This window comes from Eublepharis macularius, chromosome 5, assembly GCF_028583425.1.
Source record: "Eublepharis macularius isolate TG4126 chromosome 5, MPM_Emac_v1.0, whole genome shotgun sequence".
In the NCBI taxonomy this organism is placed as follows: Eukaryota; Metazoa; Chordata; class Lepidosauria; order Squamata; family Eublepharidae; genus Eublepharis; species Eublepharis macularius.
The window spans coordinates 58,816,814-58,829,331 of record NC_072794.1 but is presented as its reverse complement, the minus strand read 5'-3'; the positions used below and the strand labels follow the sequence as shown (position 1 = coordinate 58,829,331).

The window sequence follows — 12,518 nt, the reverse complement described above, 5'->3', positions numbered from 1 at the left end:
AATATCCCATACTGTTGCACAAAATTAATACTTATGATTAAGCTGATGATTATGATTAGAAGAATTTTGAAAACTTCTATCGCTTATATCCTACCAGTTGGCCAAGGGCAGCATATTGTGTGCAAAATGTACCATGCATGTTTAAGAGATGTCTTGTGTCCTGCCTGGATGCCCAGGGGTGCTTTTCTTTAGAGATAAAAAACAAAGAGCTCAAAAGCTGGCAAGTGAGTCCTCACTTTCCAAGATAGCGATGCTATCACCAGCCTCTTTGACTACCCCACAGCTCAAAACCAAGAGGCCCTCTTGATTTAAGCAAACAGAAGTCAGCCTTTCAGGGTAGACACTTTACAGGCTGAGTCCAGAAAATAATTACTTGGGTGGCTTATGGCAAAATGGCCAAGGCGCTGGATTCAGATTGAAGCATTAACAAACCGAATAACTCCACACGAGTATAATTAATAAAGTTTATTGAAAGAAGTACAAAATACAAATTATAGAAGTGTACAATCAGGAAAAGAAAATAACAGGCTAATTAGCTACGCTAGTAAACACTTGTAATGCTTTTAATACTAAACCAGATGTTACCTTTCAAATTCTAAAAAGGAGTTTTAAAGTCACAGGTCCTGAGAACAACAGCTTGGTGTATAGCTACAGGCCTTCTTCACCCATAGCATCACATTCAGAAGCAGAAGACTTAATCCTTCAGGTAGACGTTCCCCCAGGAGGGACAAAAGCCAGAACAGGAGAGGGGGCATTTTATCGTTTATGGTGGACATTCAACAAAGCAAAGTAGTTCTGGAAACAAATACATTCAATTATTCAGAAAAATTTAAAGATTAATGTACAAATGAAATCAGAGGCCTTTTTGTTGTACTTAATGGACAAACAGTTGGAAGGTACACAAGACACACCTTTTTGTATATGACAACAGCAGCGAGACTATTACATGCTCAAAAACGGAAAGCTACTATATTACCTTCAGTAGAAGAGTGGTTGGAGAAAATGATGGATTATGACAAGATGGTTAAACTGATGTCTTTGATCAGGGAAAAGACATTAGATAAATATCTGATTATCTGGAAGCCCCTTTATAGACTTTTTGCGAGCAACAGAAAGAGATGAATTAATGATTTGTGCTTTCAAAGATTAGGGAGAGGGAAAGAATGTCTCGATGGAAATGAGTAGTAGTTATGGTAATTTTGGGGTTAGTATGTAATATGGCTGTACCTTTTCAAAGGAAATTGGTATATATTCCTGTTTATATAATAATTTTTTTTTGTTCTTTTCTCCTTTTGCTTTATCTTTTAGATACGCCTTTTGATCGTCGTCGTCCTTCTGTGCAGCCCCACATTGGGACTGCGCAGGCGCAGGCCAGCCGCGGAGAAGATTCTTTTAGCTTCTAGAAATGTGACGGGGACGTTCGGGCCCACCGCGCATGCGCGCCGGTGTTCCCGCCAATTTTGAAGTACAAGTACCCGAACGTCCCCGGCATTCCCTCAGTTCCTTTTTCGCCGCCGTTCGAAAAGGTTCTTCAGCTGTCGCTTGTGTCTTCCGACTTTCTTCTAGCTGTGAGTTGCCGTTTCCTTCTGACTGGGAAACGCCTCCACTATGTCCCATTCCGCTTTATTTAAAAAATGCCAACAGTGTGGCACTAAAATGACCCACTCTGATGGTCATGACCTCTGCCTCATCTGTTTGGGCGAGGGGCACGTCGTGGAGCGCTGTAAGTTTTGCATGGCCTTCACTCCGAAAGCGCGGAACGACCGCAAGGCCAGGCTCCGGGCCTTTCTTTGGGACGCCAACCTTCTACCGCCCAAAGCCTCTGGGTCGTCCGGGAGCAAGCCCAGCTCTGTCGCCCCCTCGCTGGCTCCTCATCACTCGTCGGAACCGCTCGTCTCGGCTCCGACGGAGGCGTCCGCTCCGGACGGTTCGATCGCCTCCGGTTCCGTGAGTGCTCCGTCCAGTCGAAAGGCGAAGAAACGTGCTTCTTCGAAGCCTTCTTCGAAACCTGTGGCCACCGAGGCTTCTTCGGAGCCCCCGCCGAAGAAGGCAAAGGCCAAGTCAAAGGCCAAGCGCCGTGCTCTGTCGCCGGCCCCGGCCTCGTTGGCTGGTTCCTCTCCTGGACCGGCCCCTCCTCCTGAGGACGTCCGGAGTCTCCTCCATACCCCGTCGCCTCCTCACACACCTCCTCCGGTGATTCCCGACGACTGTGAGTCGATCCGTGGATTTTCGGACGCGTTCCAGGAGTTTGAGCGCTCTCTGCCGTGTGCTCCGGTTCCGGCGGAGGTCTCCGTTCCATCGCAGCCAGTCTTCTCGGTTCCAGCGCCGTTTCACCGGTCCGTTCCGTTGCCTGCTGCTCTGCCTCCTTGGCAGCCTGTCCCGGGCCTAGGGAACGTGGCCTCCTGGCAGGATTTTGTGGCTTGGATTCAGCAGTCCGCTCCCTTTCTGCCTGGTCCTTCGGTGCCCCTGGCCACAGTTCCGGCGCCCTCCACTCTGCCTCCAGCTCCGCCTGCCACTCAGCCGCGTCGCCATCTTTCGGCACCCCAGCCTTCTACCTCGGTTCCGGCTGACCGCCCGTCGGTTCCGACGCAGACCCCAGCAGCTTTCTCCGACTCCGAGGATGATGAGGGCTTGGCGTCTCCGTCTGAGTACTCGTCGGACGCGGCCTCTGACCCTTCCCCTGATGATGCTGTGGGGGAGCTCCGCTCATCGTCCCCTAATGACGATTACAGGGTGTTTGCAGAGCAGATGGTCCGAATGGCCGCAGCACTGGAGCTCGACGTCGCCTCCACGACCTCCAAACCCAAGAGTAAGCTGTTGGAGCCGTTGTATTCGGGCTCTCCTGCCTCGGTGGCGTTTCCTCCTGTCGAGGATCTCGTCGACAATGCCCTGGCACTCTGGCAGACCCCTGCTTCTGTACCGCCTACGGCCAAGAAGGTTGAGAAATATTATCGCCTCAAACAGGAAGATTGCCCTTACCTCTTTGCCCATCCGAAGCCCTCTTCCATCGTGGCCGAGGAGGGTCAGGCTCGGTTCCGACGGGGCTCCTCTTCGGCTCCATCGGATCGGGAGGGGAGAAAGCTGGATGGAATTGGTCGGAAGGTGTATTCTTCGGCTTCCCTGGGGTTCCGGATCGCCCATTTCCAAGTAATAATGGGCTCTTACAATCTTTTCTTGTGGAAGCGTCTGTCGTCCTACCTCTCTGACCTCCCCGACGATCGCCGTCACTTGGTCAAGGCTCTCCAGGCTGAGGCTTTCCGTTTGTCGAAGCAACAGATGACGGCTGGCAAGGACGCTGCCGACTCCGCGGCGCGTGCGATGGCATCCTCCGTGCTCTTGCGTCGGCACGCCTGGCTTCGATCTACTGCCCTGCCCCCCGAGAAGAAGGCCAAGGTCGAGGATTTTCCGTTTGAAGGTCCTCAGCTCTTCTCAGAGAAAACGGATGAGTCCCTTTCTCTTATGAAGAAGAACCAGCAGACGGCCAAGTCGCTCGGGGTTGCGCCTTCGGTTCCGCAGTCGGGTCCGAGATATCGGTACGGCAGGTTCCGGTCCTATCAGTCCCCCTACCAGCAGTTCCACCAGCGCCAAGGACGGTTCCCCTCCGGTCAATCCTATGGCCACCGTTCCTACTCTGGCCAGCAGCGCCACTCTTCGAGACGCTCCGGCCGGTCCAAGGGACGACAGCAGCCTCCTTCGCCCAAGCCCTCGACTTCAGCGCAGAAGCCCACGGTCTTCTGACTAGACCAGGACGCTTCCCAGTTGGTCTCCAAGGACGCTGTTAATGTCCTGTTCTTGGACAGGCTACGGCCTTTCTTGCCCCGTTGGCGACTCATTACTACGGATACCTGGGTCCTCTTTATTGTGGCCCGTGGTTATAAGTTGTCGTTTACCACTGCACCCCCTCTTTCGCACCCACCCCGTTGTGCTTCTTGTTGTAATATTGTGTTACAGAATAATGTTTTGGAGTTGGTTGCCAAAGGTGCTGTCCGGGTGGTCAATGTCTCTACTTCCCCTTGGGGGTTTTACTCAAGGTACTTTCTTGTGGATAAGAAAGATGGGGGGTCTCGTCCCATTTTGGACCTTCGGGCCCTTAATACCTACTTGAAGGTGGAGAAGTTTAGGATGCTTACCCTGTCCCGGGTGTTGGAACTCTTAGAGTCAGGCGTCTGGATGGCCATTTTGGATCTCAAAGACGCCTACTTCCACATTTCCATCTTTGAGGGCCACAGGAAATATCTCCGTTTTACCTGTGGAGGCGCTGTCTATGAGTACACGGCCTTGCCCTTTGGCCTGGCCTCGGCGCCCAGGGTGTTCACTAAATGTATGGCCACCGTGGTGGCACATCTACGGTCTACTGGCTGTTTTGTTTATCCCTATTTGGATGATTGGCTCCTGGTGGGTCCCTCCTCTGACTCCCTCCGGGCCTCTATCGCCCTCACCTTGTCCGTCCTAGACGGTCTGGGGCTGGTGGTCAATTTGGGGAAGTCGGTCCTGTCCCCTGGTACGAGCATTAGATTCATTGGGGTCCACTTTGACTCTCTGCTGGGCCGGGCTTATCTACCCCCGGACCGCTCGAGCAGGCTGTCCTCCCTGGCCCGCCACTTCGTGCATAACCGGTTCCAAACTGCCCTCCTGATTCAAACGTTGTTAGGCCTTATGGCCTCCTCCACAGGGGTGGTGTGTTTTGCACGCCTGCGCATGAGGCCTCTACAAAATTGGTTTGTTCGGGTTTTCAACCCCCTCACTATGAGTCAACACCGTGGGTTTTCCGTCCCGAGGGTGGTACAGCGGACGTTGGTGTGGTGGACTGACCCTGAGAATTTGTCCAAGGGTTGTCCTTTTGGTCCCTTCCTGCCGGAGGTCACCGTCTTCACGGACGCTTCCAATCTAGGCTGGGGAGGGCGTTGTGGACACCTGTCTGCTCAAGGTGTTTGGTCCTCCCTTGAAATGAGCATGCACATTAACCTGTTAGAGCTTAGAGCGATCCGTTACTCCCTTGCTTCTTTTGCAGATGTCATTCGGAACAAGCGGGTGCAGGTCCTATCGGACAATACCACGGCCTGTTACTATCTCAACAAGCAGGGAGGAACGGTCTCGCTCAAGCTCTGCAAGGAGGCGACTACACTCTGGACTTGGGCCATTGCCAACAACGTCCTGCCCAGGGCCATTCATATTGCGGGGGAGAACAACACAGCAGCAGACACGCTGAGCAGGGTGTTTTTGCCCCAGCACGAGTGGTCCCTCAACACGGTTTATCTCCACAAGGTTTTTCGCACATGGGGCACGCCTTTGGTCGACCTCTTTGCCACAGCCCACAACAGAAAAGCCCCGCTGTTTTGCTCCCGGGCCGGGATTGGCCATCGTTCACTGGGGGATGCCTTCCAGATACCCTGGTCTCCAGGGCTCTTTTACGCCTTCCCGCCCTTCCCGCTCCTTCACAAGGTCCTCTCCAGGATCAGGGCCTTCCGAACCCACTGTATCCTGATTGCCCCTCGGTGGCCTCGCCAGGATTGGTTCCCCCTTTTACTTTCCCTGTCACAGGGGCGGTGTCTCCCGCTGCCACACGCCCCAGACCTGCTACTCAGGGACGGAGTGTGGCATCACGATGTGGCAGTGCTAAATCTGACTGCCTGGCTCCTCTGCGCCCCAGACTAGGCCTCTCTACTAGGGTGCTTAATGTGATTCTGAATGCCCGAAAACCGTCTACCAGGTTGTCCTACCAGAGGAAGTGGTCACGTTTCTCTAGGTGGTTAGCCCCCAAAGGGGTTTCCCCTTTCACTTGCCCGCTGCCTGTCATTCTGGACTACCTCCTGGACCTGTGCTCCCAGGGCCTGGCGTTCTCCAGTGTTAAGGTGCACATGGCTGCTATCTCTGCCTTCCATGAGCAGATTGATGGGAGGACTGTGTTTGCACATTGGCTGTCCAAACAGTTCCTGAAGGGCCTACTAAAGTCCTTTCCTCCTAGGGCCCATCCTATTCCTCAGTGGAGCCTGACCCTGGTGCTCTCCCGTCTGATGCTCTCCCCTTTTGAGCCCCTGTCTACCTGTCCCTTGCCTCTGCTCACACAGAAGGTGGCCTTTTTGGTTGCAGTCACTTCCTCCAGGCGGGTTGGGGAGTTGTCTGCTCTGAGGTGTGACCCCCCCTTCCTGCAATTTTTCCCCGGTACGGTCATGCTCCACACTAGTATGCAGTTCCTGCCCAAGGTGGTTTCAAAATTTCACCTGCGTCAAAAGGTGGTCCTTCCTTCCTTTTTTCCTACACCCTCTTCCCCAGAGGAACGTACTCTACACACATTGGATGTGAAACGTGCTTTATTGTTTTATTTACATCGCACCAAGTGTTTCAGGAAGTCTCCTGCCTTGTTTTTATGTTACTCTGGCCCTCGCAAGGGCTCGCCAGCTTCTGCCCAGTCCATTTCTCGCTGGATTGTGTCTGCAATTAAACTTTGTTATCAGCAAGCTGGAGTTCGGTGCCCGTTGTCGATTACTGCTCATTCTACTCGAGCACAAGCTGCCTCTGCTGCCTTCCTGCGAGGAGTGCCACTCCAAGACGTCTGCCAAGCTGCGACGTGGTCTACCGCTGACACTTTCATTAAACATTATTCCATAGACGTGAATGCACGCCGTGAATCCGCTGTTGGCACGGCTGTTCTGCACTCTCTGTTCTCATAGACACTCACACCCGCCCCCATTGGTGAGATGCTAGCTATTCTCCCAATGTGGGGCTGCACAGAAGGACGACGACGATAAACAGGGTTTCTCACCTGTAACTGTTGATCGTCGAGTCTCTTCTGTGCAGACACACATTCCCTCCCACCTGCCCCGCTGTGAGTGCTTGGTTTCTCCATTGTTTCTCAGGCGGCTCAGGTGAACTGAGGGAATGCCGGGGACGTTCGGGTACTTGTACTTCAAAATTGGCGGGAACACCGGCGCGCATGCGCGGTGGGCCCGAACGTCCCCGTCACATTTCTAGAAGCTAAAAGAATCTTCTCCGCGGCTGGCCTGCGCCTGCGCAGTCCCAATGTGTGTCTGCACAGAAGAGACTCGACGATCAACAGTTACAGGTGAGAAACCCTGTTTTTTCCTTTGTATGTTTTTATAATTAAATTTAAACATTGTAATACAATTTTATTATAAAAAGGGCAAAATCTAGATTTAGGGTTCAAGTTATAAGGCTGCTCCCCTGCAGTGATGCCTGAACAGTTTCACCGATCAGTAATGGGCTTGATCTGTGATGACATTCTTTGCAATTTCCTGTCTTCACAGGTGGAGGAACTAATCACTTTACTCCCAGAATGCCATGCATTAATGAGCAAGTGCTATCTTCCCTCTAATGTTCTGTCCTTGAGAGCGTCAAAGATCTTGTACCTTTGGTGCCATCTCATCCTTATTTAGCTGGGAACTGACAGTGTCATCTTTGTTGCAGAGAAAAAGCTTCCTATATTTCCTAATTAACTCTAACTGCACTGACTAGGCCAAAAACCTGAACCAAAGCCTGTGAATAAGCGAAGACAGGCAAGTGAGTTTCTTGACAGTGCTGGCATGACATGCTACCCTTGGCTGAGTAGATTTTTTAATTTCCATATAATAATAATATGTTTATTGCTTTTCCGGCCAAAGCCATAAGCCTTACAAACACCAACAAAATATGAACTGTACACTTGAACATACCCAATTCGCTTCGGCAGCACATATACTAAAATTGGAACGATACAGAGAAGATTAGCATGGCCCCTGCGCTGAGTAGATTGGTGGGATACAGCTCCATGAACACTGCCAAGTTGAAATTTTCTTGAGGCTTTAATACAAAATGTGAGGCACTTCTTTATCCTTTGGTACTCTACAGTGTTTAAACAACCACTGAACTTTTGTTTTTATATAGCTATTATAGAAAGATCTTTTCCTAATACTAATGCATTGTTTTATTTTAAAAGGGCATTTCACATGCAAGAATAGTTAGTATAGTTATATTAAAAGCAGATGCCTGTACTAAAGGGCTGTGTATAGAAACTGACATCCTTAAAGCAAGAAAATACAGATGCATGGTGGGAAGAATCTGTCATAGGGTAGAGATCTGGAAACAGGGCTGGGTATTGTAGGTCGATTCTATAAAACCATAAAACAGTATTCTTCCTGCTGATCTAGTAGGTACTGTTCTGATTATAGGAAGCACTGCCAAAGGCTGATTGAAGTTGGAATATTGGGCTGTCCCTTCCTGTCGGTAACCGGTGTTTCTGACTTCAGCAAAGATGACAGGAATTTGGCAGATTTCTGTACTAATTTATATTTTTAGTGTGATAACTGACTTAGCAGATTTCTTTTGGTTCCAAATCACTTTCTTACAGCCAACTTTTGAATTCTTAACAGGCCTTGACACTCAGCTGGGAGACAGAGTGCTGTGGCTGCAGGCAGTTTACTAGCATGAAACACTAAAATATGCAGATACTCTACCACTATTTTGTAATGATATTTCAGTCAGAATTATGAAATTGCCCATAGCTTTATATAATTTATTAAAGCACAATTATAGTCCAGCAAAAGTTAATTATATGGTCCACTGAAATGTATATTGAAACAGTTTCATAGATGTTCAGCGAGATTGGGTATGTTTTGCCCATGAGCAGCGTAATTGATTTTCAGCTTTTTGTTATACATTGTAATGTATCTTACAGTCTGAACAGGAAGTCAGGATAGCCCAAAGTGAGTTTGACCGGCAAGCTGAAATTACTAGACTTCTTCTGGAGGGCATCAGCAGTACACATGTGAGTATTGAATAAAAGAGAATAAACTGACTTTGTAAAAGATGCTTAGCTTAGATGCCCCAATTTCCCTTTTATATTTGTACTAGAAACTTGGAACTTGCTAACTAGAAACCGTATTACATGAGGCATTACAGAATGGTATAGACTCTGGTGAAGGTATCTACTGCCTTAAAAACCGACACCCAATATTAAAGTCTTCTCATCAGCATCAGTAATCCTATAATGATGCTTCATAGTCTTACCTTTATGTGGTTATTATAGAAGCACCATGCTTACACTTAAATATCTTTTATCTAACTCTTAAATTACCTTGCTGTACTCAGCTCATTTTTGGGTATTTGGTGTTGATGGGAAGAAGAATAGTTGCAGAAGTAAAGATACCTTCATCTTACTACCCCAAACCATCTAACATACTATATTGTCTATAAAAGTTCATGCTTTTAAATGTTAATCTCTAAAGTGCTACAAAGAACAAATCCTTTCTTTTATTAATGCTGTCCAAACTTCCATATATAGCTTAATTTTTAAAAACAAAACCCACAAAAAAACACAGCTCTGTCCAGGGATTGCATATTTCGAACCAGGACATTGACGGTACCTCACCTCAATCTTATCATAGAATCATAGAATGATAAGAGTTGGAAGGGGCCATACAGACCATCTAGTCCAACCCCCTGCCCAGTGCAGGATCAGCGTAAAGCATCTCTGACAAGTATTCATCCAGCCTCTTCTTGAAGACTGCCAGTGAGGGGGAGCTCACCACCTCCCTAGGCAGCTGATTCCATTTTTCAACTACTCTGACCGTGAAAAAGTTTTTCCTAATATCCAGCTGGTACCTTTGTGCATGTAGTTTAATCCCGTTGCTTCGCGTCCTACCCTCTGCTGCCAACGGGAACAGCTCCTTGCCCTCCTCCAAATGACAGCCTTTCAAGTATTTAAAGAGAGCAATCATGTCCCCCCTCAACCTCCTCTTCTCCAAACTAAACATTCCCAAGGCCCTCAGCCTTTCCTCGTAGGGCTCAGTCTCCAGACCCCTGATCATTCTTGTCGCTCTCCTCTGCACCCTCTCGATTTTGTCCACATCCTTTTTGAAGTGAGGCCTCCAGAACTGCACACAATACTCCAGGTGTGGCCTGACCAAGGCAGTATAGAGAGGTGCTATGAAACTAAGCTGAGGATCTTATAACAATTTAAATGACTGTATCACTTTTAAAAATATCACTCCATCTTAAAAAGCCTTAAACATTGAAATGATTTAACCTGGTCCCAAAACAAAAATAATGTAAGTGCCTCACAAATCTTCCTTGGGAAGGTATTGCATAAATGGGTCACCATAGCTGAAACAGCCCTTGCTCTTATCCCTTACTGCTTTCTGACATCTGGTGATGAGCCTTGGATGCAGAATGTAAAAACTGGAAGTCCTTCAAGTACTGTGATTTTTATTTGTTTAAGCCTTTAAATGTCAAAACAGTACCTTGAGTTGTGCCTAGGAACATCCTGGCAGTGCAGATCTTTCAGTGATGGTAAGAGCTGTTGAAAGTGGTGTGTGATAGTAAACTAGCTGACGTTTCCAAACTGTTCAAAGGCAGCCTTATGTATAATGGATTACAGTACTCTGGGCTGGATGTTACAGGAATATGGGTAACTATAGCAGGAATGGTGACATATACACACACTCCTGCATGCTTAATATCAGAGTCAAAAACTCGAAGCTAAAGCCCTCCTGCACTGAAAGCCCAGCAGGAGAGGTGAAATTCCTATAGAACACAGTAGTGCATTCCTTACCTTCTGTCGTTTATATTGATGCTGTAAAGAGAACCTTGGGATAAGCTAATTTCATCTAGTTCATCCTCTCTGGTCTCAAGAAATGCCTGCCAAGCCAGTACCTTCATCCAGAATGAAATCCTGAATATCAGATTCTTTTAAATGTATCAGTCAGACAGTTAATTGTAGCACCTAAGATCTGGTGGTTTGTTGACACTGCAACCTGGGTGAACACAGGTATTTGCCGTACGCTGAGCCAGACCTTTAGTTTGTCACAGTGAGTACTGTCTACTCTCACTGGCAGCAGCCTTCTAAAGTTTAAAGAAGAAATCTGTCTTACTACCTGATCCTTTTAACTGAGGATACCGGAGACTGAATGTGGGGCCTTCTGCCACTGAGCTGTGGGGCCTTCTGCCATCCCAGAGGGAAGGATAATTGAAAATAGAAGAATAGGAAAGCGTGATATGCCTTAATTATCTAATCATAAACAGGCTAACTGCCATATTTTCTACCTGTTATTAACTGAACAACTGGGTTCTCCTCCACATGTACACCTCCCAAAGAATGTTATAATTTCTGAAACAAAATTAAGTAAAATTCATAAAAATGAAAATGAATCTCACTGCCGTTGATAGAGACCTTATCATTCCCATCTGTTACTCTCATGTGGGCCTTTTGCTTCTCCTGCCACTAGTGAAGACCTGCTGGATCTTCTGCTGTTTGGGGTTATGACAAGCATTGGGGAAATATGCACATGCCCCAAAGGAGGCTGCTTTGCTTGTAACACGGTCGGTAGCTGGATGTTTTAACTCAAGAGAGAGGTCTCTCCTCAGTCACGACACCAGGTGGAAAAAAAAGTTTTGGATCTTTCTTTGACCTGGCTGGTCAACAGTGAAGGAGGCTGGAAGGTGACACGTTATTTTGGAAGCTGTTGCTAACTGCTACTGCTTTTGTCTCCAAGCACTTTCTTCTGAACCGTCTAAGGCAGGAGGATAGGTTAAAGCAAGTATTAAGATTTTTATGACACACTCATCATGTGAGTTTATGAGACGGCTATCAGCTATAAAAATAAGCTTTTATTTTTATACTAATAAAAGTTACAAACTAAATTATCAATCTAGCAACATAAAAATTAGTTACTAATTGAGCCTTTTTGCCTGGCCTCTATCTCTAAGATAATTATAATTCATCAAACTCCTGAATCAGGATGAAACTTGGAATCTGCTTCAGGAATCCCTGTGACCATAGCAAATTAATACCAAACAGTAGTTTTTGATGTACTGACACTTTGCACTTCTCTATGTTGCAGGCACATCATCTTCGTTGTCTGAATGATTTTGTAGAAGCTCAAATGACTTATTATGCACAGTGTTACCAATATATGTTGGATCTTCAGAAACAGCTTGGAAGGTAACCAGTTTTATGTAACTCCTTGCATAAATGGACACTGAATAGTCATCTACTGAAGGCAGCTTGGAAGATGGACAAGAGAGGAGCTGAGTTAATACTGCCTCACTTCATAGTGGATTTAAACCAAAACATTAATACAGTGATCAGGAATGAGTGTGGAAGCAGCAGTCGTTTTATGATTCTGCTGCAGTGACTTCTCAAGTACTTTAGGAAATGGCTATAGACAAATCACAGTAGTAAGACAGTAGTGTATATGCTGTAAATTTGCACAGTAGGCCTGCAACTAGGCTTGCTTGGTGCCTTTGGATTTACATTTGTAGCAACTCAGCAAAAGACAATGGACTGGATCCAGAGATATGTTAGAAGAAGGAGCTAACAGTTGACTCCCAGGATTGAGATTCCTAGATGAATTAATTGCCGTTTAGTGTGGGAGGTGCAGTATGAAGGGAACAAATTGCCCTTGTTCCTTTCCCTTCCCCAGTGCAGCCCCTTTGACCTTGTGGTTGTTAGTTCATGTTGGTTCCATAACTCCAGGATTCACTTTTCCCAGGATCAGAAGTGACTGCTTGTGGCTGTTATCCTT

The 12,518-nt window shown here is 47.4% G+C and overlaps 1 protein-coding gene and 1 pseudogene across 1 annotated transcript in view; both read left to right on the top strand.

The window, feature by feature from the left end:
• Positions 1-12,518, top strand: part of SH3GLB1 (SH3 domain containing GRB2 like, endophilin B1) — a 38,893-nt gene that overhangs the window by 15,838 nt on the left and 10,537 nt on the right. Inside the window, exons 6-7 of the mRNA XM_054979064.1 lie at positions 8,672-8,761; positions 11,835-11,935. Coding sequence (XP_054835039.1) covers positions 8,672-8,761; positions 11,835-11,935 — 191 coding nt within the window. The remainder of the gene's footprint in view (positions 1-8,671; positions 8,762-11,834; positions 11,936-12,518) is intronic.
• LOC129331540 (U6 spliceosomal RNA) lies at positions 7,676-7,739 on the top strand (annotated as a pseudogene).